The sequence below is a fragment of the Oncorhynchus clarkii genome, chromosome 5, assembly GCF_045791955.1.
Source record: "Oncorhynchus clarkii lewisi isolate Uvic-CL-2024 chromosome 5, UVic_Ocla_1.0, whole genome shotgun sequence".
NCBI lineage: Eukaryota > Metazoa > Chordata > Actinopteri > Salmoniformes > Salmonidae > Oncorhynchus > Oncorhynchus clarkii.
Window position 1 is genome coordinate 15,200,509 of NC_092151.1, and position 26,787 is coordinate 15,227,295.

The 26,787-nt window shown below is 44.3% G+C and overlaps 1 protein-coding gene across 2 annotated transcripts in view; it reads left to right on the plus strand.

The window, feature by feature from the left end:
• The window catches only part of LOC139408423 (netrin g2b), a 111,203-nt gene that overhangs the window by 16,067 nt on the left and 68,349 nt on the right, over positions 1–26,787 (plus strand). For both annotated transcript variants that reach the window (XM_071152282.1, XM_071152283.1), the window contains one exon: positions 20,806–21,449. In XM_071152282.1, coding sequence (XP_071008383.1) covers positions 20,806–21,449 — 644 coding nt within the window. The remainder of the gene's footprint in view (positions 1–20,805; positions 21,450–26,787) is intronic.

Below are 26,787 nucleotides of genomic sequence, written 5' to 3' on the forward strand. Positions count from 1 at the left end.
ATGAGCGGTAGCGTGTAACTGTATTTTACCGTGATCTTATTCAAACCTCGATAATCAATACACAGGCCCAAACCATCCTTTTTCTTCACAAAAAATAAACTCGAGGAGACAGGTGAGATGAAAGGTTGAATGTATCCCTGTCCCAGAGATTCGGTGACATATGTCTCCATAGCCACCGTCTCCTCCTGTGACAGAGGATACACATGACTCCTGGGAAGTGCAGCATCTACCAAGAGATCTATCGCACAATCCCCTTGTCGATGGGGTGGTAATTGAGTCGCCTTCTTTTTACAGAAGGCGAGTGCCAAATCGGCATATTTATTGGGAATGTGCATGGTGGAAACCTGGTTTGGACTTTCCACCGTAGTGGCACCTAAGGAAACACCAACACACCTCCCTGAACACTGACAGGACCATTCCTTGAGAGCCCTCTGTTGCCACAAAATAATAGGATCATGAGAGGCCAACCAAGGAAGACCCAATACAACAGGAAACGGAGGAGAGTCGATCAGGAAGAGACTCATTCTCTCCTCGTGATCCCCCTGCTTTCTCATAGCAGTAGGCGCTGTGACCTCCCCAATTAGCCCCGACCCCAAAGGACGACTATCTAAGGCATGTAGAGGGAAGGGAACATCAACAGGAACAATAGGAATCCCTAATCTATGTGCTAAGGAGCGGTCAATAAAGTTCCCAGCTGCACCTGAATCTACTAGCGCCTTATGCTGGGAATGTGGGGAGAACTCAGGAAATTATATAGGTAACCATATGTGTGCAACAGGGGGCTCTGTGTGAGTTGTGTGCCTACTCACCTGGGAAGACCCACCAGTGCTACGCCTGCTACCTCGACCTCTTGGAGAACCAACCCAGCACCGACCAGCAGTGTGCCCTCTGCGGCCACAACTGGTACAGGGAATGGTCCCCCCTCCGGTCCCCCTCATAGCAGCCCCTCCTAACTCCTTAGGTGTGGGATCCAATGTGCTGGGTAATGGAACGGGCGGACCCTGATCCAGACGTCCACGGGAGGCCAACAGGTTATCCAGCCGGATAGACAAGTCCACCAGCTGGTCCAGGTTGAGAGTAGTGTCCCTGCAGGCTAGCTCCCTACGAACGTCCTCTCGTAAACTACACCTGTAGTGGTCGATTAGGGCCTGCTCATTCCATCCTGCACCAGCTGCCAGAGTTCTGAAGTCCAGTGCGAACTCTTAAGCGCTCCTCATCTCCTGTCTCAGATGAAACAGTCTCTCTCCCGCCGCTCTCCCTTCAGGTGGATGATCAAAAACTGCCCGCTTCCGGGCAGGAGAAGTCCTCGTAGTCATCCAGAGTCGAACCTTCCCTTCCCCAGATGGAAGCGGCGGGAGAAGTCCTGTACTCATCCAGAGTCGGGCCTTCCCTTCCCCAGATGGAAGTGGCGGGAGAAGTCCTCGTAGTCATCCAGAGTCGAACCTTCCCTTCCCCAGATGGAAGCGGCGGGAGAAGTCCTGTAGTCATCCAGAGTCGGGCCTTCCCTTCCCCAGATGGAAGCGGAGGGAGAAGTCCTCGTAGTCACCCAGAGTCGGACCTTCCCTTCCCCAGATGGAAGCGGCGGGAGAAGTCCTCGTAGTCATCCAGAGTCGAACCTTCCCTTCCCCAGATGGAAGCGGCGGGAGAAGTCCTGTAGTCATCCAGAGTCGAACCTTCCCTTCCCCAGATGGAAGAGGCGGGAGAAGTCCTGTAGTCATCCAGAGTCGGGCCTTCCCTTCCCCAGATGGAAGCGGCGGGAGAAGTCCTCGTAGTCACCCAGAGTCGAACCTTCCCTTCCCCAGATGGAAGCGACAGGAGAAGTCCTCGTAGTCATCCAGAGTCATACCTTCCCTTCCCCAGATGGCGTTGGCCCACTCCAGGGCTTTTCCAGTCAGGCAGGAGATGAGAGCGCCCACTCTCTCACGTCCGGAAGGAACCGGCTGAACAGCTGCCAGGTAGAGCTCCAGCTGGAGTAGGAACCCCTGGCACCCGGCAACTGATCCGTCATACGCTCCTGGGAGCGAGAGCCGAATTCCACTGGGACTTGACAGCGGAGGGGTGGACATCGGTGTAGGTTGAAGCGCGGGTGGTGGTGTAGTAGCGTTGACAGGAAAGCCTCCTCTCTCCCATCTGTCCATAGTTTGCAACATGCGATCCATGGCTGTCCCTAGCCGGTTTAACATGGTCGCGTGCTGCTGAACGCGCTCCTCTACTGGGAGAGAAGGGCTGGCTGTACCTGCTGACTCCATTTGAATTGGTCCTTGATTCTGTCAGCGATTTGGGTGCAGAGTGAAAGCGGAGTCAGGCGCAGGACACAGGTATGGAGTAATACAACCGAGTTTACTCAAAGAATAAAGCAAAATTCCAAAAATGGAACATACAACAAAACTCTAACACGAACACAACCACTAACGACACAAACATTCACGGACAGAACATAAATGTATGTCAGATGGTTAAATAGGGAATGTAATGAGGGAATGTAAAACAGGTGTGTATGTAATCAGACAAAACAAAACAGAAAAATGGATCGGTAGTGACTAGAAAGCCGGTGACGTCGACCACCACCCGAACAAGGAGAAGGGCCGACTTCGGCGGAAGTCGTGACACAGAGGGACAGATAAACATCTTGATTAAAGGTTGAGCGGAGATCTTCTGTGTCTAAAGTGACTCGTAATTTTACATGTCATTTTGTTTTGCGTGTAAAAATGTTGTATAATTTTGTATAATCACATTCCGGTGTAAAAGGTATGTTTTAAATGAGAAGTAGACATTGGTATGAAGCCAAAAAAGTAAGGAAATTCACATGAGCACCACAATGTCTACTCCACCCATGCTCTACCAAGGTTTTCCAGTACACAGCCTTGACCTATAACAGTAGCTATGTTGGACTCTTTTACCTCAAACAATGTAGGTTGCTTAGGGTTCAAATCTTCTTAAGCATCCTAATTCATACTCTTCAGATTAATAATGGACTTTACAGTGTCCTGCTGTTAAAATAATATATATACACTATATATATATAAAAGTATGTGGACACCCCTTTAAATTAGTGGATTCGGCTATTTCAACCACACCCGTTGCTGACAGGTGTATAAAATCGAGAACACAGCCATGCAATCTCCATAGACAAACATTGCCAGTAGAATGGCCTTACTGTAGAGCTCAGTGACTTTCAACGTGGAACCATCAACTCAAGTCATCAAATTTCTACCCTGCAGGGGCTGCCCCGGTCAACTGTAAGTGCTGTTATTGTGAAGTGGAAATGTCTAGGAGCAACAACTGCTCAACCGCAAAGTGGTAGGCCACACAAACTCACAAAATGGGACCACCGAGTGCTGAAGCGCGTAAAAATCATCTGTCCTATTTTGCAACACTCACTACCGAGTTCCAAACTGGAAGCAATGTCAGCACTAGAACTGTTCGTCGGAAGCGTCATGAAATCGGTTTCCATTGCCAAGCAGCTGCATACAAGCCTAAGATAACCATGTGCAATGCCAAGCATCGGCTGGAGTGGTGTAAAGCTCACTGTCATTGGACTCTGGAGCAGTGGAAATGCGTTCTCTAGAGTGATGAATCATGCTTCACCATCTGTCAGTCTGACGGACAAATCTTGATTTGGCGGATAGCAGGAGAACTCTACCTGCCTGAATGCATAGTGCCAACTGTTAAGTTTAGTGGAGGAGGAATAATGGTCTGGGGCTGTTTTTCATGGTTTGGGCTAGGCCCCTTAGTTCCAGTGAAGGGAAATCTTAATGCTACAGCATACAATGACATTCTAGATGATTCTTTGCTTCCAAATTGTTAGGTTAGATTACTTGTTAGATATTACTGCATGGTCGGAACTAGAAGCACAAGCATTTCGCTACACTCATATTAACATTTGCTAACCATGTATATGTGACAAATAAAATTTGATTTGATTTGAACTTTGTGGCAAACGTTTGGAGAAGGCCCTTTCCTGTTTCAGCATGACAATGCCCCTGTGCACAAAGTGACGTCCATACAGAAATGAATTGTCGAAATCGGTGTGGAAGAACTTGACTGGCCTGCACAGAGCCCTGACCTAAACTCCATCGAACACCTTTGGGATGAATTAGAACGCCGACTGCAAGCCATGCCTAATGTATGTATATGTATATATGTATATACAGTGGGGCAAAAAAGTATTTAGTCAGCCACCAATTGTGCAAGTTCTCCCACTTAAAAAGATGAGAGAGGCCTGTAATTTTCATCATAGGTACACTTCAACTATGACAGACAAAATGAGGAAAAGAAATCCAGAAAATCACATTGTAGGAGTTTTAATGAATTTATTTGCAAATTATGGTGGAAAACACTGTCATTAAGTTTGCCGATGACACAACAGTGGTAGGCCTGATCACCGACAACGATGAGACAACCTATAGGGAGGAGGTCAGAGACCTGACAGTGTGGTGCAAGGACAACAACCTCTCCCTCATCGTGATCTAGACAAAGGAGATGATTGTGGACTACAGGAAAAGGAGGACCGAGCACACCCCCATTCTCATCGACGGGGCTGCAGTGGAGCAAGTTGAGAGCTTCAAGTTCCATGGTGTCCACATCACCAACACATCACCAACAGACCTCTATACCAGGCGGTGTCAGAGGAAGGCCCTAAAAATGGTCAAATACTCCAGCCACTTCTCTCTGCTATCGCACGGCAAGCGATACCGGAGCGCCAAGTCTAGGTCCAAGAGGCTTCCAAACAGCTTCTATCCCCAAGCCATAAGTCTCCTGAACAGCTAATCAAATGGCTACCCAGACTATTTGCATTGCCGCTGCCCCCCCCCCCCCCCCCCCCCCCCCCCCCTCCTCTACGCTGCTGCTACTCTCTGTTATTCTCCATGCATAGTCACTTTAATAACTCTACCTACATGTACATATTACCTCAATGACCTCGACACCGGTGCCCCCGCATATTGACTCAGTACCGGCATTCTTTTTATGTAGCCCCGCTATATTTATTTACTGCTGCTCTTGAATTATTTGTTATTCTTATCTCTTTATTTTTTTATTGTTGGTATTTTCTTAAAACTGCTTGTAAGTAAGCATTTCACTGTAAGGTCGGCGCATGTGACAAATGCAATTTGATTTGATTTGAATTAGGCTGTTTGAGAAGGTTTGAATCCTAAACAACCTGCATACACATTGTTTGAAGTACAATAGACCAACATAGCTACTGTAGTAGGTCAAAGCTGTGTGCTGGAAAACCTTGGTAGAGCATGGGTTTTGTAGACATTGTGGCGCTCATGTGAATTTCCATTATTTTTCGGCTTTGGACCAATGGCTTCTTCTCACTTAAAACATTGTTTTTTTGTTGTTGTAGTAGTAGTAGTAGTAGTAGTAGTAGTAGTAGTAGTAGTAGTAGTAGTACAGTAGTTCCTATAAACATGGCCACCATCTTTTTCTATTGAGGATGATGCTCCTGTACTGTATCAAGCTGGATTGGTCTCACACACACACACACACACGAAAAGCCTGCGTTAGCGTACAGTACGTCTTGCATGTGGCTTGGTTTGAACCAAAACCAACAGAGTGCCTCCATGTATGTGTATGGGCCTGTGTAGTGACAGATGAGGGACGGTGTGTGTGTGCATGTATGTGTATGGGCCTGTGTAGTGACAGATGAGGGACGGTGTGTGTGTGCATGTATGTGTATGGGCCTGTGTAGTGACAGATGAGGGACGGTGTGTGTGTGCATGTATGTGTATGGGCCTGTGTAGTGACAGATGAAGGACGATGTGTGTGTGCATGTATGTGTATGGGCCTGTGTAGTGACAGATGAGGGACGGTGTGTGTGTGCATGTATGTGTATGGGCCTGTGTAGTGACAGATGAGGGACGGTGTGTGTGTGCATGTATGTGTATGGGCCTGTGTAGTGACAGATGAAGGACGGTGTGTGTGTGCATGTGTGAAAGAAGAAGAAAAAAACCTTCCTGTCCCACAACAGAGTTTGTTTGTTTTAGAAGGTAGAAATCAGCCAGCTCTAAAAATAGACATGAGAAAGAGAGAGAGGTGGGGAAAGAGAAAGAGAGGTGGGGAGAGAGTGAGTGCGTGAAACGGAGGGAGGGAGAGAGGTGGGGAGAGAGTTAGAGCGAGAGTGAGAAAGAGAGAGAGAAAGCAGCTGGAAGGAGAGGAAGATGGCAGCTGGTGGTGTTGTGGAGTAGAGAACAGTCAGTAGATCACTTCTTTCCCAGACTGGGCCCAAGGCCATGCCACCTCCCCCTGCCCAAGATAACCCTTCCCAGACTGGGCCCAAGGCCATGCCACCTCCCCCTGCCCAAGATAACCCTTCCCAGACAGGGCCCAAGGCCATGCCACCTCCCCCTGCCCAAGATAACCCTTCCCTGGCTGCCTCTTTCCTGGCTACCCTCTTTGCATCATCCCAGGCTAATCCATCTCTGGCTGCCTCAGCCCTGGCTACCCTCGTTGCCCCTTCCCTGGCTACTTCTGCCCATGCTGCCTTTATCTGCCCCTTCTCAAGCTTTCCTGCCCTGCGCCAGCAGACAGATCCAAACAGGGACACCCAAACCCTGCAGGCCTTGGGACTGACGCCAACCCCTAGAGAGAGTTAGGTCTTCAATCCTGATTATCTTGTTCCTGTAAAACCAGCCAGTAGTAACACAACTGATTACCACCTGCAGTGAGCAACTAATCATCAAGACCTTGATTAGATAAATCAGATAGGTTAGTACTGGGCTGGAATAAAGCCTGCACCAAAAATCTTCTATAAGGAGTAATAATGGCAGCTAAAGATGGATCTGACTCTGGGAACATAGAACTACTAGCTTGCATAAACCACACAAACTTGTTAGAAATATAAGATTGGGGGAATTGGTCAGGGCAATAATGGTGTATTGATAGGAACATCATAGGGTTTCAACATAAGCAACACAATAATGATTCCATCATAAACAATACATGAATAGTCCTGAGCCAAAAGTCCAAAGAGCAAAATTCACCATGGAATTGAAAACCTTATGCTGCATTCACAACCAAGTGGTAAGTTGTTAATTACCAGTTGTAAAGTTGGATGCATTCAAGTGCTTTTAGTTGGATGCATTCACGTGCTTTGCTCATGGAAAACAATCTGTCAACCATAAACTAAAAGTACAGCTATCATGCTTTTAAACTAATTATAGCGTTCAAAAAACATGTTGTTTTGTTTTATAAATAATGTTTTATAAGTCCTACCAGAACCTCTGGTTGAGTCTTTGAATGGAAGCCCAAGTCCAAATAAATATTTGTAAACCAATGAAAAAAACATACAAACAAGAGAATCCCAACACAACCCAAATATCAATAGTCAATACTCCAACAGAAAATGTAAAGGTCCAATGGAAGATGATGGCTCTAAAATATTCAATGTATATTTCCACAAAAAACATGTTGAATGTTAAGTAAAAAGGCCTGAAATTAGTAGCAAACAATGCTCTCCAAACAATGGGCCCGCAGTCTAATTCAAGATGGCACTTGTGGGTTGGACACGTCTCCAACCACACCCATACCTGCAACGTTAAAGACCTTCTGCTTCATAGACAATTATCATCAGTGTATTAACATAGTCTTGGCATTATAAAAAAAAATTGTTTCATCATTTAATTTCTTCCTTTTAATCACTGTTTCGTTGCTGAGCATTTTCAGGAGGCTTAAAAAGGCTTGTAAAGTTTGTAATTTCCAATTTAAAAGGTCAAATTTGATTTGAGAGCATCCTAACGAATAATGTATAATCCCCTACAAAAATGTCCAATAATTATAATCCACATAATAATTTCCATAATAATTTTCACATTTACTGTGGTTGCAGGATTATTTTCATGCTATAGCAAACTGTTCCAAATTAAGATCCTACATCTGTAGTCAGGTCAATGTTTCATTTCATTTTTGCTTTATGCCTTCATGGCAATGCATGTTACAAGTTTACACAGGCAGTGTGTGTGTGTGTGTGTGTGTGTGTGTGTGTGTGTGTGTGTGTGTGTGTGTGTGTGTGTGTGTGTGTGTGTGTGTGTGTGTGTGTGTGTGTGTGTGTGTGTGTGTGTGTGTGTGTGATAATATTGAGGAACACATGGCTTGTTGGTGGCCTAATATCAGTAGAGTATTGGGCAGTTCAAGGTGGGACTAAGGAGGATCTGTTGCAAGGCTCAGGCAGCTTGAGGTGAAGAACTCAAACCACCTCTAAGCCTCCCGATGATACCACTTCACCTGTCTGATCCTTGGATTGAGTACAATATTTGGAACATAGTCTATATGGTTAGTTAGTTAGTTAAGATTTCCTCTCTCATGGGATTACAGTAAACAAGAATGGCAGGATGTCCCCAAAGAGTTTAAGAATCCAATCAATTGTTGTTGTTTATTCTTTGTCACATACTTCGTAAACAACAGGTGTAGACTAACAGTGGTTCCCCCTGAGTGTTCTTTTAGCAGTAAGTGGACTGAGTACTGTGTCGTGCCTTTGGCATCATTAAACTGAAGACTTATTTTCATCAGAAATTCTCTGTAATTATTATTACGTGATTAAACTAACTTAATCATGTAACTGTAATTAGCTAGGAAGTCGGGGCACCAAGGATATTCAGATTACAAAGTTATAATTTTCCTAATATAACTTTCAGATATTTTAATATCTGATCAATTAGTCTTCTAATTAATGAATTATTCTTTACCTCACGTTAGTCTCATTCCAAACGTCGTAAATTGTTGGTTATCTGCACGAACCCAGTCTTCATTATGAGTCATCCATACATCAATTGTCTTAAATCATTTATTTATTGACTAACTAGATAATCACAGAAATGCACAAACAAACAAGTAGATATGGTTACAAGGAAATTATCGGGGAATGTGCCCTAGTGGGCTAAACCGGCATCGCGGGTTGGTGGACAAAAGGGAAGTGGGGGTCGACTGAGATAAAAGACAAAGTTGATAATGATAACAATTGAAATGCTAACCCTTTGCACATGAACGCTCACTCATTTGGGAATAATTGCAATCAATATATACAGTGCATTGCGAAAGTATTCGGCCCCCTTGAACTTTGCGACCTTTTGCCACATTTCAGGCTTCAAACATAAAGATATAAAACTGTATTTTTTTGTGAAGAATCAACAACAAGTGGGACACAATCATGAAGTGGAACGACATTTATTGGATATTTCAAACTTTTTTAACAAATCAAAAACTGAAAAATTGGGCGTGCAAAATTATTCAGCCACTTTACTTTCAGTGCAGCAAACTCTCTCCAGAAGTTCAGTGAGGATCTCTGAATGATTCAATGTTGACCTAAATGACTAATGATGATAAATACAATCCACCTGTGTGTAATCAAGTCTCCGTATAAATGCACCTGCACTGTGATAGTCTCAGAGGTCCGTTAAAAGCGCAGAGAGCATCATGAAGAACAAGGAACACACCAGGCAGGTCCGAGATACTGTTGTGAAGAAGTTTAAAGCCGGATTTGGATACAAAACGATTTCCCAAGCTTTAAACATCCCAAGGAGCACTGTGCAAGCGATAATATTGAAATGGAAGGAGTATCAGACCACTGCAAATCTACCAAGACCTGGCCGTCCCTCTAAACTTTCAGCTCATACAAGGAGAAGACTGATCAGAGATGCAGCCAAGAGGCCCATGATCACTCTGGATGAACTGCAGAGATCTACAGCTGAGGTGGGAGACTCTGTCCATAGGACAACAATCAGTCGTATATTGCACAAATCTGGCCTTTATGGAAGAGTGGCAAGAAGAAAGCCATTTCTTAAAGATATCCATAAAAAGTGTCGTTTAAAGTTTGCCACAAGCCACCTGGGAGACACACCAAACATGTGGAAGAAGGTGCTCTGGTCAGATGAAACCAAAATTGAACTTTTTTTTTTGTGGAAAGAACTGAAAACTGCTGTTCACAAATGCTCTCCATCCAACCTCACTGAGCTCGAGCTGTTTTGCAAGGAGGAATAGGAAAAAATGTTGGTCTCTCGATGTGCAAAACTGATAGAGACATACCCCAAGCGACTTACAGCTGTAATCGCAGCAAAAGGTGGCGCTACAAAGTATTAACTTAAGGGGGCTGAATAATTTTGCACGCCCAATTTTTCTGTTTTTGATTTGTTAAAAAAGTTTGAAATATCCAATAAATGTCGTTCCACTTCATGATTATGTCCCACTTGTTGGTGATTCTTCACAAAAAAAGACAGTTTTATATCTTTATGTTTGAAGCCTGAAATGTGGCAAAAGGTCGCAAAGTTCAAGGGGGCCGAATACTTTCGCAAGGCACTGTATATTTACGCTCAGTGTGTCGTCGTGATCTCTGTTGGAGAGTTTGTCCGCCCTCTCTCTCTCTCTCTGCCGAGGTTAGAATAGATAGTTCAGAGTAACATTCAGCAATGTTGTTATAGAATAGATGTTTTGGTGGTTTTCGGTCTTCACGTTCAATGGTACCGAATTCCTAGCTGCAGACTAGTAATTAGTATCAAAGATTTGTTATTTTTCTGTCGGTTCGATAGTCTCAGAGTTTAACCACGTGGTATGGTTAAGAGTTCAGCAATCAGCTGAAACCTTGGCGCTCTCGTGGTTATCGAGGTAAGCTGGTCTCTACTCAAATCTTAGCACTCTCGTAATTGAGAGAAGCATGGTCTCTAGATAAATTCCCAAGTTGGAGGTTATATTCGGAAGAGCGGAAAGGGGCTGTCCCATGATGCCAGATCGATGTCTGTGCTCATGGGGCGGGCCAATGATTTAGTTAAACTCCAAAGGGAATTGGAGTTTCCTTCATTAAACAGTTTAAAATCACATTACATAATTTCCCAAATAGTTTTATCTTTACTCATTCATTTTATACAACAATTAGATGCAAGCCTCACAACTGAGACTCTTGTATAAACAGGGTTATGGTAATGTGGCTGTATTGTCTCTCATGAGTTTCACAAAATTGTACAAAACAGACCAGTTCGTAGCTGGCTACTTCACCGACCGTTTATACATTCTCCAGAACATGAATATTGTTCAGTTCTCAAGTTCTGTGAGGTGGAAGAAGTTCCTTTGTTCTCTCTGTGAAACCTTTTCTCCTATACTGTCTGGCCATGAGGAAGAGTGTCTCCTCCAGGAATGTACGATCTGAGATAACAGCAGCCTGGGTGTAGGCGAAAGAGAGAGGGGGAAGACACGCTATACCCAAAGAGGGCCACGTCATGACTACTGTATATGGAACACAGTCTAGTGTTAAGTGTTCCTTTAGCCATGGTATACATAGGTTGTGTCCTGAGGGAGTTCACAGTTTGGGGAGAATCAGGACGTAGACATAGTAGTACAGCTGAAGATCAGGCCAGGATTTCCTGGCTGCCCTCCTGTCCTGTTATAATGTAAGTTCCCATCCCCTGAGAGTTGCTCTTAGGCATCAGCGCAGACCTGTTCAGTGCAGACCTGTTCAGAGCAGACCTGTTCAGTGCAGACCTGTTCAGAGCAGACCTGTTCAGAGCAGACCTGTTCAGTGCAGACCTGTTCAGTGCAGACCTGTTCAGTGCAGACCTGTTTAGAGCAGACCTGTTCAGTGCAGACCTGTTCAGTGCAGACCTGTTCAGTGCAGACCTGTTCAGTGCAGACCTGTTCAGAGCAGACCTGTTCAGAGCAGACCTGTTCAGAGCAGACCTGTTCAGAGCAGACCTGTTCAGAGCAGACCTGTTCAGTGCAGACCTGTTCAGTGCAGACCTGTTCAGAGCAGACCTGTTCAGAGCAGACCTGGCTGTTGGTAATCGGAACACAGACTGTCCTGTGATGTAGCGGCAGCCAGATGCCCCTGCCCTCGTCACCACCAACTTCAAATCAAATTGTATTGGTCACATACACACAGTTAGCAGATGTTATTGCGAGTGTAGCAAAATGATTGTGCTTCTAGATCCGACAGTGCAGCAATATCTAACAAGTAATCTAACAATTCCATAACAACTACCTAATACACATACTGTAAATCTAAGTAAATGAATGGAATAAGAATATATAAATTAAAATATATGGATGAGCAATGACAGAGCGGCATGAGCAAGATGCAATAAATTGTATAAAATGCAGTGTATACAGTGCCTTGCGAAAGTATTCGGCCCCCTTGAACTTTGCGACCTTTTGCCACATTTCAGGCTTCAAACATAAAGATATAAAACTTTATTTTTTTGTGAAGAATCAACAACAAGTGGGACACAATCATGAAGTGGAAAAAGGTCGCAAAGTTCAAGGGGGCCGAATACTTTCGCAAGGCACTGTACATATGAGATGAGTAAGGCAAGATATGTAAACATTATTAAAGTGGCATTATTAAAGTGACTAGTGATCCATTTATTAAAGTGGCCAATGATTTCAAGTCTGTATGTAGGCAGCAGTCTCTCTGTGTTAGCGATGGCTGTTTAACAGTCTGATGGCCTTGAGATAGAAGCTGTTTTTCAGTCTCTCGGTCTCAGCTTTAATGCACCTGTACTGACCTCGCCTTCTGGATGGTTGCGGGGTGAATAGACAGTGGCTCGGGTGGTTGTTGTCCTTGATGATCTTTTTGGCCTTCCTGTGACATCGGGTGCTGTAGGTGTCCTGGAGGGCAGGTAGTTTGCCCCCAGTGATGCGTTATGCAAACCGCGCCACCCTCTGGAGAGCTCTGTGGTTGTGGGTAGTGCAGTTGCCGTACCAGGCGGTGATACAGCCCGACAGGATGCTCTCAGTAGTGCACCTGTAAAAGTTTGCGAGGGTTTTAGTTGACAAGACAAATTTCTTCAGCCTCCTGAGGTTGAAGAGGCTCTGTTGCACCTTCTTCACCACGCTGTCTCTGGGGGTGGACCATTTCAGTTTGTCCGTGATGTATACACCAAGGAACTTAAAACGTTCCACTTTCTCCACTGCTGTCCCATCGATGTGGATAGGGGGGTGCTCCCTCTGCTGTTACCTGAAGTCCTCGATCATCTCCTTTGTTTTGTTGACATTGAGTGAGAGGTTCCTTTCCTGACACCACACACTGATAGCCCTCACCTCCTCTCTGTAGGCTGTCTCGTCGTTGTTGGTAATCTTTTTATTTTATTTTTTTCTCCCCAATTTCGTGGTGTCCAATTGTTTTGGTAGCTACTATCTTGTCTCATCGCTACAACTCCCGTATGAGCTCGGGAGAGACGAAGGTTGAAAGTCATGCGTCCTCCGATACACAACTCAACCAAGCCGAACTGCTTAATAACACAGCGCACATCCAACCCGGAAGCCAGCCACACCAATGTGTCGGAGGAAACACTGTGCACCTGGCAACCTTGGTTAGCGTGCACTGCGCCCGGCCCGCCACAGGAGTCGCTGCTGCGCAATGAGACAAGGATATCCCTACTGCCCAAGCCCTCCCTAACCCGGACGGCGCTAGGCCAATTGTGCGTCGCCCCACGGTCACGGCCGGTTGTGACAGAGCCTGGGCGCGAACCCAGGGTCTCTGGTGGCACAGCTGGCACTGCAGTACAGCGCCCTTAACCACTGCACCACCCGGGAGGCCCCGTTGTTGGTAATCAAGCCCACTACGTTGAGTTGTCTGCAAACTTGATGATTGTGTTGGAAGCGTGCATGGCCACGCAGTCATGTGTGCACAGTGAGTACGTGAGGGGGGCTGAGCACGCACCTTTGTCGGGCCCCAATGTTGAGGATCAGCGAAGTGGATATGTTGTTTCCTACCTTCACCACTTGGGGGCAGGACCCAATTGCACAGGGTGGGGTTCAGGGTGGATTCCGATTGGTCAGACCAGCGTTGAAAAGTCCTTAGTATGGGTACTTCCTGTTTGAGTTTCTGCCTATAGGAAGGGAGGAGAAAAATGGAGTCGTGGTCAGATTTGCCAATAGGAGGGCAGGAGAGGGCCTTGGATGCATCGTGGAAGTTAGAGTAACAGTGATCCAGTGTTTTTCCAGCTACAGTATAATGATAGAATTTAGGGAGCCTTGTTCTCAAATTTGCTTTGTTAAAATCCCCAGCTACAATAAATGCAGCCTCAGGATATATGGTTTCAAGTTTGCATAGAGTCCAGTGATGTTCCTTGAGGGCTGTCGTGGTATCAGCTTGAGGGGGAATATACACAGCTGTGACAATAACTGAAGAGAATTCTCTTGGGAGATAATACGGTCGGCATTTGACTGTGAGGAATTGTAGGTCAGGTGAACAAAAGGACTTGAGTTCCTGTATGTTGTTACAATTACACCATGAGTCGTTGATCATGAAACATACACCACCGCCCTTCTTCTTCCCGGAGAGATGTTTATTTTGGTCGGCGCAACACACAAAGAATGCAGGTGGCTGTACCGTCTCCGACTGCATATCCCGAGAGAGCCATGTTTCTGTGAAACGGAGTATGTTACAATCCCTGCTGTCTCTCTGGAAAGCAACCCTTGCCCTGTGAGCTCACCAAGTAATTTGGTGTCACTCTAAAGTGGAAAGGTGGAATAAACGAGTCAGGAGTAGGTTTTCTTGATTGAACACAGTTCTCTGTTGAGGGATTTCTGTCAATACAAACACTCCAACACAATCAATGAGAATCTCCCAAGGAAAAACACACATCTTCTTCTTCAGATGAAACAGGAACATAAGACGATTATCTTTAAACTATAACAAAAATCACGGGTTTGTCACCATCTTAATGGTTCTTCGAGGATAGCTCCCCTCTCTTGGTGGCCATTCTCCAGAGATGGTTTATCTTCTCCTTCTCTTCGCCTTCCAAAAGATCCTCTCCTTTAGTGGAGCAACCACTCTTATTCTTTCTTTTTCCTCTCCTCTCTGCTGGTTCCCTCCTCTCTCTTGTAGGGGAAAGAGAATATTTCATTAGTACCGTCAGCTGTGCTTAATTGCCTCTGGTCACCTTGACTCACATGCCTGGTTGGGCTACTATCCGTGAGGCCAGCCTGCCCTCTGGTGGTCCTTCCACACCTGATTTCGTCAACCTTGTTATCTAGAGACTGGACATTAGCGAGTATCATACTCGTAAGCGGTGGGTGGTGTGCGTGCCTCCGAAGTCTGACCAGAAGACCGCTCCGTCTTCCTCTTCTCCAGCGACGTTGTTTTGGGTCAGCCTCTGGAATCAGTTCAAATGCCCTGGGTGGTTCGGACAAAGGATCCGCTTCGGGAAAGTCGTATTCCTGGTCGTAGTGCTGGTAAGTTGATGTCGCTCTGATATCCAATAGTTCTTCCCGGCTGTATGTAATGACACTTAAGATTGTCTGTGCTGAAAATGTAAGAAATAGTACATAATTTTTTAAAAATACTGCAAAGTCTGTCTGCGCCATCTTGACTGACAAAGAGGTTTAGCATAATGTTGCAGATACACATAGACACACACTCCCTCTCACACACGCGCCATACTCACACTGATAGAGACACTGATACCCACACGCTCACACGTGCATGCGCACATGCTCAAACAATTCATCACTCATCCTATCACACTACTACTCCCACTATCACTCACACACTCACCAGCATAATAACTGACACACACGTGGTTCAGTTGGTAGAGCATGGCACTTGCAACGCCAGGGTTGTGGGTTTGATTCCCATTGGGGACCAGGACAAATGAAAATGTGCGCACTCTTTACCTAAAGTCACTCTTGATAAGAGCGTCTGCTAAATGACTAAAATGTAACAGACATACACTTCTTATGTACAGGACAATCACATTCCCCAACAGGGCAAGGGAGACAGTCCCCTGGTGACCTTAACTCACAGCAAACAACAAAACAAACACACTGAGCCAGGAAGCAATATCCCTGGCTGTGTCTCACTGTGGGCTGTTTTAATGGGACGGTTACTTCATTGGATGATTGTTCCAAAGAAACTACATTGTGTTCTTTGGCTGTCCTGGACTTTATTGCCCTTGCTGGCAAGGAGAATGAGAGCAAGAGAAATTACAAAGCATGCCTTCTGTTTATTTTGATGTAGGTCATTTGAATTTGATTGGGTCCTATTCCTTCTTAGACAAACAGACAAATTGTATTGATAATGTGAGTTGTTTGAATTGAATATTATGTTTGGTACATAGTTGTTTAGTGTTCAGATGTCTCTGTAACTTACTGGAGTGATTCCTCTCATAAAGATGGATATGCCCATTTATATTTGCATCTGGTCCATACGTTCTCCAAATCACACAACAAAAAATATATTTCTCAGATTTTGAGTGTCAGTATCCAAATCTAGATCCCTCAGGTGTAGGGAAATAAGGGCTCAAGCAAGCTTTTGCTCCAATTGGGACGTGTCATATCGGCTCATAAAATACTGTTTACAGATGTAAGATCTTAATTTGATCACTCTTTTGTTGCTGATAATTGTTCCGCACAGCATTAAATGTAAACTTGTAGTGTATTTGAGTTAAAAATGCTTCTAAAGTTTGGAATTCCCACTTTGAAATTTCAGACTTGATTTTCCCTAACAAAAAATGTATCAACCCCTACAAAAATGTCCGTTAATTATAATCCACATAATATTTCACATGTGCTGTAGCAAACTAGCTAAAATGAACTACATGTGTTCTTACTGAGTCTCGTACTTAGGTTAGATTGTTTCTAGACCATGGTTATTGTGTATTCTGAGCCAGATCTAGGTCTCTAAGCTTAAGGGAATGAGCAAGCTTCTGCTCCGATTGAGACGCGTCCCGCCAAAAAAGGGAACCTGCTTATCACTGCCGCATGTTTACAGCGACAGAGTTCCATCGCCGTGGTGCTCATCGTCGCGGCAACAGGATCCCAGCGAGGATAAATGCTGGATGGGATTAGCAGTGCGGGCCACCTGCCGTAGCAGTTGGCTGGGATTTATGTGTGTGTGTGTGTGTGTGTACATACTGCTGGCAGGAGGTAGCTATGTGGGGCAGGGTAGAAGAAAGAGAAGAGGAGGGGAGAGGTAAACAAATACCAACACTCACCCACTCACTCACGCAACCCTCCCATGCACAACAAAATACTTCCCCCCTCCCTGATTATCTAAGAAACAGAGAGGTCAGCCAATAAGGTCAAGTGCAGCTTTTAGTGCATAATTTAGTTCATCACTGCTCAGTCCCACACCAGATCCAGATGTGCATGTAAACCACAATTACACACACTGTATTTGCGTCATTCTCTACACAGACCCTCCGCCACTCTGTCCTGTATATTGCATTAATGCAGTTCCGCTATGTAACCTATGTGTCCTTGTGTATCTGGGACAGTGTGACAGTGTCAGTTGAGTGTAATCATTTTCAATAGGATTTGGAGGTCAGGGGTCATTTCCTTAGGGCAGGCCACAAATCCTCTCCAATGTAGGTTGCTGCATCGGAGGCAGGAGTGAGGGGTGGACAAAAATGTGTACCTTTTCTTGGCCTAGGGCCAGATTCCGGTTGGAAATCCTGGTTGGAGGATTCTGGATTTCCTGCTGATTTCCTGCTGATTCCTGGAATCTTCCAATGAGTTTTGGGAAAGTTTCTAGGGTTTTGCAACCCTAGTTGTGTATTATGGAGTAGCAATCTGTTGTGTTTAACAGGCATCTCTCACTATTTTACTGTGTTGTGTCTGTGCCTCGTTGTGTTACGTCTAATAAGGGGGTGATATCAGCAGTAGTTAATGAGGTTATCTGAGAGGAAATAAGCGTGCCACGTCTCCCTAGTGAGAGTGGGAGGATCTCATCTAATGTTGTTGTTGGGAGAAAAGACCCAGTCCTTTCAGTATTAAGTCATAGCCACCCACACTGTTAGATCTTCTATAGCAGGGCTGTTCAATTCGGTAGCCTCAAGATATCTTGTGCTGCTGGTTTTTCATTCTTCCTCTCTTAACAAGGATTGATGGCCTGGAACACTAGGGCCGTGTTCAGCAGAAACAAACATTTTGAAATGGTGTGATAAATCGTCAGACAACAACAAACATACATTTCTGTTTCAAAAACTTGTTCTACTGTGTGCCCTACTGAACCCAACGCAGCTGGGTGAGGATAACACAGTACCACCGATGCGGCCCGCTACCATAGACTGTAGCTCTACTTCTCCATGGCCGACGTCAGTAAAACATTTAAACGTGTTAACCCTCGCAAGGCTGCCGGCCCAGACGGCATCCCCAGCCGCGTCCTCAGAGCATGTGCAGACCAGCTGGCTGGTGGGTTTACGGGCATATTCAATCTTTCCCTATCCCAGTCTGCTGTCCCCACATGCTTCCAGATGGCCACCATTGATCCTGTTCCCAAGAAGGCAAAGGTAAATGAACTTAATGACTATCGCCCTGCAGCACTCACCTCTGTCATCTAGAAGTGCTTTGAGAGACTAGTCAAGAATCATATCACCTCTACCTTACCTGCCACCCTAGACCCACTTCAATTTGCTTACTGCCCCAATAGATCCACAGACGATGCAATCACCATCACTCTTCACACTGCTCTATCTCATCTGGACAAGAAGAATACCTATGTAAGAATGCTGTTTATTGACTATAACTCAGCATTCAACACCATAGTACCCTCTAAACTCATCATTAAGCTCGAGGCCCTGGGTTTGAACCCTGCCCTGTGCAACTTGGTCCTGGACATCGTGACGGGCCGCCCCCAAGTGGTGAAGGTAGGAAACATCACCTCCACTATCCTGATCCTCAACACTGGGGCCCAACAAGGGTGCGTGCTCATCCCCCTCCTGTACTCCCTGTTCACCCATGACTGCGTGGCCCAGCACTCCTGCAACTCAATCATCAAGTTTGCAGACGACACAACAGTAGTAGGCTTGATTACCAATGATGACGAGACAGCCTACAGGGAGGGGGTGAGGGCTCAGGGAGTATGGTGCCTGGAAAACAACCTCTCACTCAAAGTCAACAAAACAAAGGAGATGATCATGGACTTCAGGAAACAGCAGAGGGTGCACCCCCCTATCCACATCGATGGGACCGCAGTGGAGAAGGTGGAAAGCTTCATGTTTCTTGGCATACACATCACGGACAAACTGAAATTGACCACCCACACAGACAGTGTGGTGAAGAAGGCACAACAGAGCCTCTTCAACCTCAGGAGGCCAAAGAAATTTGACTTGTCACCTAAAACCCTCACAAACTATTGAAAGCATCCTGTCAGGCTGTATCACCGCCCGGTAAGGCAACTGCACCTCCCGCAACCGCAAGGCTCACCAGCGGGTGGTGCAGTCTGCCCAACGCATTACCGGGGGCAAACTACCCGCCCTCCAGGACAACTACAGCACCTGATGTCACAGGAAGGCCAAAAACATAATCAAGGACATTAACCACCCGAGCCACTGCCTGATCACCCTGCTATCATCCAGAATGTGAGGTCGGTACAGGTGCTTCAAAGCTGGGACCGAGAGACTGAAAAACAGCTTATTTCTCAAGGCCATCAGACTGTTAAACAGTCATCATTGGTACATTAGAGGCTGCTGCCAGTAGGCATAGACTAGAAATGGCCACTTTAAGGAATGGAACACTTGTCACTTTAATAAGGTTTAAATATCTGGCATAACTCATCTTATGTGTATATACTGTATTCTATACTATTCTACGGTACCTTAGTCACACAGTTATACTGTTTTCTAAACTATTCTACAGTATTTCATTTACTTATTACTTATCCCTTATTACTCATTTACTTGTTTACATATCTTGCATTACTCATCTTCATATTTATAGAGTCTTAATTCATTCCTACTTATATTTGTGTTTATGGGGTATACGTTGTGTAATTTGTTAGATATTACTTGTTAGAGCTAGAAGCACAAGCATTTCGCTACACCTTCAATAACATCTGCAAATCACGCATATGTGACCAATTAAATTTGATTTGTTTTGGAATCTCTGGGCCAGTCAGTGACATTATTCAATCAATGAACTACTATTTTTCAAAAAAATTATATTTCACCCTTATTTAACAGGTTGAGAACAAGTTCTCATTTACAACTGCAACCTGGCCAAGATAAAGCAAAGCAGTGCGACACAAACAACACAGAGTTACACATAGGATAAACAAAAGTACAGTCAATAACACAATAGAAAAATCTATATACAGTGTGTGCAAATGGATTAAGGAGGTAAGGTAATAAATAGGTCATAGTAGTGAAGTAATTACAATTTAGCAAATTAACACTGAAGTGAGAGATGTGCAGATGATGATGTGCAAGTAGAAATATTGGTGTGCAAAAGAGCAAAAAGTAAATAAAAACAATATGGGGATGAGGTAGGTAGATTGGGTGGGCTATTTACAGATGGGCTATGTACAGCTATGTACTATGCAGGAAAGAACCAGTATGACTACATATCTTCAGGCTAGGATTTGAGTAGTGGTTCTTCTGAGAATAGCTTTTCACAAACTACGTCCACTATGTTTTGCTTATGCTTGTTGTTTTTTTCTATTATCGCAGTGTCACCATAAATCAGATGATTTATCAACTCGGCCTCCACAGAACTGTAACTTGCTTTTGTTATAGGCTGGTTGTGTGCTTTTGACTGACTGGTTAGTTTTCTGTGCAGGTGTTGTTCACTGACTTAATTAGAAGGATAAATTAATGCGCATATAAAGTTTCAAGATACCCAATGTTTCAGTCTAAGCTGTGATGATTTTGCCTGACTATAGATCGAAACAGCTATTAAAATCTGTAATAGTAATATCTGTTTTTTTTCCAATATCTTGGAAGCAGTGTGTTTTTTCATCAGTCACAGTATATTCCAACTTACCTGCAAGAGACTCTTGATATGTGAGTGCAACCCTTTACTAGCAACTCATTATCTTGTCCCTCTCTCCTCTTTCCCCTTCTCCCTCCCTCCACTCCCTTCTCTCCTCCCCCTCTCCAGGAGAACCCGTACCTGTGCAGTGATGAGTGTGATGCCTCCAACTCGGACCTGGCCCACCCTCCCCAGCTGATGCAGGACCGCGAGCGCACAGGCCGCATCACCTACTGGCAGACAGTTACATGGTCCCGTTACCCAGAACCCCTCTTGGCCAACATATCCCTGGCCTGGAACAAGAGCCTGGAGTTGACCGATGACATCGCCATCACCTTCGAGTACGGCCGTCCCACCATCATGGTGCTGGACAAGTCCATGGACCATGGTCGCACTTGGCAGTCCTACCAGTTCTACGCTGATGATTGTCTAGATGCCTTCAACATGCCGCCGAAGCTTGTCCGTGACCTGTTGCCTGCAAATATTACCCGTGTCATCTGCACTGAGCAGTTCTCACGCTGGGTGGGGTCGAAGAACGATAAGAATGTGAAGTTCGAGGTTCGTGAGCGTTTTGCGGTGTTTGCCGGACCGAGGTTGCTCAACATGGACAGCTTGTACACGCGCATGGAGAGTATGAAGGGCTTGAGGGACTTCTTTACCTTCACTAACCTCCGGCTGAGGCTGCTCCGGCCAGCCCTGGGGGGAACGTACGTGCAGAGAGACAACCTGCTCAAGTACTTCTACGCTATCTCCAACATTGAGGTGCCCGCCAGGTAAGAGAGGGTACAATTTTGTATTTATTTATTTTTTGTACATTTTGGGGGAGGTGGGGGGTGGATCAGCTTTAAAATTGCAGATAGATTGATTCAAGTTCCATCAATGTAATTTTCTGCATCACTTCATTAATATAACCCATTAATATCAAAGTGAAAACATGTTTTTAGAAATGTTTGCAAATAATCTAAAAATAAAAAATGGAAGAATCACATTTACATTGGTTTTCAGACCCTTTACAAGTACCTTTGGCAATGATTACAGCCTCTAGTCTTCTTGGGTATAACACTACAAGCTTGGAACACCTATATTTGGGGAGTGTCTCCCATTCTTCTCTGCATATCTTCTCAAGCTCTGTCAGGTTGGATGGGGAGTGTTGCTGCGCAGCTATTTTCAGGTCTCTCCAGAGATGTTCGATCGGGTTCAAGTCCGGGCTCTAGCTCGGCCACTCAAGGACATTCAGAGACTTGTCCTGAAACCACTCATGCATTGTCTTGACTGTGTGCTTTGGGTCGTTGTCCTGTTGGAAGGTGAACCTTCGCCCAAGTCTGAAGTTCTGAGCGATCTGGAGCAGATTTTCATCAAGGATCTCTCTGTACTTTGCTCCGTTCATCTTTCCCTCGATCCTTACTAGTCTCCCAGTCCCTGCCGCTGAAAGACATTCCCACAGCATGATGCTGCCACCACAATGCTTCCCCGTAGGGATGGTGCCAGGTTTCCTCCAGACGCTACGCTTGGTATTCCAACTTAAAAAAGCAATTTCATCCATTTTAGAATAAGGCTGTAATTTAACAAAATGTGGAAAAAGTCAAATGGTCAGAATACTTTCTAAATGCACTGTATATCTATTTTTTAAATATACAGTACCAGTCATATGTTTGGACACACCTACTCATTCAAGGATTTTTATTTATTTGTACTATTTTCTACAATGTAGAATAATAGTGAAGACATAAAACTATGAAATAACACCTATGGAATCATGTAGTAACCAACAAAGTGTTAAAGAAATCTAAATCTAAACATTTTAGATTCTTCAAAGTAGCCACCCTTTGCCTTGATGACAGCTTTGCACACACTTGGCATTCTCTCAACCAGCTTCACCTGGAATGCTTTTCCAACAGTCTTGAAGGAGATCCCACATAATATGCTGAGCACTTGTTGGCTACTTTTTCTTCACTCTGCATTCCAACTCATCCCAAACCATATCAATTGGGTCGAGGTCAGGTGATTGTGGCGGCCAGGTCATCTGATGCAGCACTCCATCACTTTCCTTCTTGGTCAAATAGCCCTTACACAGCCTGGAGTTGTGTTGGGTCATTGTCCTGTTGAAAAACAAATGATAGTCCCACAAGGCCAAACCAGATGGGATGGCGTATCGCTGCAGAATGCTGTGGTAGCCATACTGATAAAGTGTGCCTTGAATTCTAAATAAATCACAGACAGTGTCACCAGCAAAGCAACCTCACACCATTACACCTCCTCCATGCTTCACAGTGGGAACCACACATGCAGAGATCATCTGTTCACCAACTGCGTCTCACAAAGACACGGCGGTTGCAACCAAAAATGTCAAATTTGGGCTCATCAGACCAAAGGACAGATTTACACCGGTCTAATTTCCATTGCTTGTGTTTCTTCTCTTCTTCTATTGGTGCTCTTTAGTAGTGGTTTCTTTTCAGCAATTCGACCATGAAGGCCTGATTTACACAGTCTCCTCTGAACAGTTGATGTTGAGATGTGTCTGTTACTTGAACTCTGTGAAGCATTTATTTGAGCTGCAATCTGAGGTTGGTAAATCCAATGAACTTATCTTCTTCAGCAGAGGTAACTCTGAGTCTTCCTTTCCTGTGGCGGTCCTCATGAGAGACAGTTTCATCATAGCGCTTGATGGTTTATGCGACTGCACTTGAAGAAACTTTCAAAGTTCTTGAAATTTTCTGCATTAACTGACCTTCATGTCTTAAAGTGATGATGGACTGTCGTTTCTCTTTGCTTATTTGAGCTGTTCTTGCCATAATATTGTTATTTACCAAATAGGACTATCTTCTGTATACCACCCATACCATGTCATAACACAACTGATTGGATCAAATGCATTAAGAAGGAAAGAAATTCCACAAATTAACTTAACACGGTTCACCTGTTAATTGAAATGCATTCCAGGTGACTAACTCATGAAGTGTTTGAGAAAATGCCAAGAGTTTGCAGTGCTGTCATCAAGGCAAAGGGTGGCTACTTTGAATAATCCAAAATCGAAAATATATTTTGATTTGTTATCTTAATTTCCGCAATTAACAATTAATATGCATAGTAATGTAGGCAGTTCATGCAAAGGATTGTTACCTACCTATAACCAGGATTGTTACCTACCTATAACCAGGATTGTTACCTACCTATAACCAGGATTGCCATTAAATAAATTACATTTTTGGCAAGCAATTATTGTGATTCATTCTATATGGTCCCTAACATCCTTACCCCCTAGAAACAGATGTGGGATACACACACACACACACACACACACTCCCCACCCTTCCCCCACAAACAACCACAAGCTCAGATGTTCAAGTTGTTCCATACCTGAGCCCAACTCAAGAAAGGACTTGATGTGCGAATGCATATATGTAACCGATGTAAAATGGCTAGCTAGTTAGCGGGGTGCGCGCTAATAGCGTTTCAATCGGTGACGTCACTCGCTCTGAGACCTTGAAGTAGTTGTTCCCCTTGGAGCGATGGGTAACGATGCTTCAAGGGTGGCTGTTGTCGATGTGTGCAGAGGGTCCCTGGTTCGAGCCCAGGTACGGGCGAGGAGAGGGACGGAAGCTATACAGTTACATATACATTTGTAGCTGTTTGAAAAGGCATGCAAAAATGATTATGAATGGGGAGATTTGATTAACCAATGTTAAGTCCTAGCTGATGGAGCTCAGATACATCCTCTTCCCCTGAAACACACACACGCTGGTCCCTTCGTTGTGACCATTTTACCAACCATCTCTGTGCAGTCAGACCACAATCATTTTCCCCCTCTCTGATTGTCCGAGTGTGACCCCCCTCCTCATGGGTTACTGTGTTTCCAGCACTGCTACTACCTTGGTGGGGGCTCCACACCGGCTAGGCACAAGGTCGTCAAGGTTCTCATTAGCAGCTTTGAGAATTTCCTTGTATAATATGCTCTCCCATCAGGGGGCTTTGGCTTTGTAGGACCAACCCTGCCAGGCAGGCTCAGAATCTTGAGGGGGCGGTGCTGCTTTAGTCGGTCTCTGACCTCATTTATCTTTCTGTCTTTGCTGCGTATAGGCTACCTACAGTAGTCCGTAAAACAGATAAGGACTTCTCCTTAGTGTACAGGTTGCTAAGGTGGGTGTCGAGGGTATAGGGTTGGGGATCGTTCCATCATGATAGGACAATAAATAAATAAACATTATTTATAATTTATTTTAAAATGTACAGTTGAAGTCGGAATTTTACATACACTTAGGTTGGAGTTATTAAAACTCGTTTTTCAACCACTCCACAAATTTCTTGTTAACAAACTATAGTTTTGGCACATTGGTTAGGACATCTACTTTTTGCATGACACAAGTCATTTTTCCAACAATTGTTTACAGACATATTATTTCACTTAGAATTCAGTGTGTCACAATTCCAGTGGGTCAGAAGTTTACATACACTAAGTTGACTGTGCCTTTAAACAGCTTGGAAGATTCCAGAAAATTATGTCATGGCTTTAGAAGCTTCTGATAGGCTAATTGACATAATTTGAGTCAATTGGAGGTGTAACGGTGGATGTATTTCAAGGCCTACCTTCAATCTCAGTGCCTCTTTACTTGACATCATGGGTATGAAAGTATCTTTATCCACAGTAAAACAAGTCCTATATCGACATAACCTGAAAGGCCGCTCAGCAAGGAAGAAGCCACTGCACCAAAACCGACATAAAAAAGCCAGACTACAGTTTGCAACTGCACATGGGGACAAAGATTGTACTTTTTGGAGAAATGTCCTCTTGTCTGATAGAACTGTTTGGCCATAATGACCATCATTATGTTTGGAGGAAAAAGGGGGAGGCTTGCAAGCCGAAGAACACCATCACAACCGTGAAGAACAGGGGTGGCAGCATCATGTTGTGGGGGGGCTTTGCTGCAGGAGGGACTGGTGCACTTCACAAAATAGAGAGAAAGGTCCTGGACATCGTGACGATGTCAAAATAGAGAGAAAGGAAAATTATGTGAAATGTATTGAAGCAGCATCTCAAGACATCAGTCAAAGCTTGATCCCAAATGTGTCTTCCAAATGGACAATGACCCCAAACATACTTCCAAGTTGTGGAAAAATGTCTTAAGGACAACACGTCAAGGTATTGGTGTGGCCATCACAAAGCCCTGACCTCAATCCTATAGAAAATATGTGGGCAGAACTGAAAAGCGTGTGCGAACAAGGAGGCCTACAAACCTGACTCAGTTACACCAGCTCTGTCAGGAGGAATGGGCCACAATTCACCCAACTTGTGGGAGCTTGTGGAAGGCTACCCAAAACGTTTGGGCTATCTGAAGTTAAACCATTTAAAGGCAATACTACCAAATAGTAATTGAGTGTATGTAAACTTCTGATCCACTGGGAATGTGATTAAATAAATAAAAGCTTAAATAAATAATTATCTCAACTATTATTCTGACATTTCACATTCTTAAATTAAAGTGGTCATCCTGACTGACCTAAGATAGGGAATTTTTACTAGGATTAAATGTCAGGAATTGCGAAAAACTGAGTTTTTATATGTAAACTTCTAACTTCAACTGTATATCCCATATGTGCACGAAATGGAAAGCTCTCTCGGTCACAACTTCTTCTCACAGACACACACGCTTCTTCCATTTGCAACCATTTCCCCTTTTCACTAAACTCCACACTTTTCCAAACACAAAAACACACGCCCCACCATCTATCACAATACACCCGCACACACCCACATACTGTGCCTTCTATGTCCTCCGTTTGCTGTGTTTTATATCTACCATGTTGATTCAGTACTTTTGTGTTCCAGTTCCTTATATTTGAAGATGTATTATTTAAATAATGATCCTTTCTTCTAATTCTGTCTTATCTATTTATAAATACTGTAAATAGAATGTCCAATACTCATTATTTTACAACATTCCCCATCTGGAATGGTGTAGTTATTTCTTTATCAATTGTTGTATTTGTTTTCCAGTTTTTATTATTACAATCCCTACCATGGATAGTATTGGGTGTTCCATTATTTTTCTCCTCCATGGAAACATAGTAATATTTAGAATAGCCATTGAGTAGTCTTCGTGTCTCTGAACAATT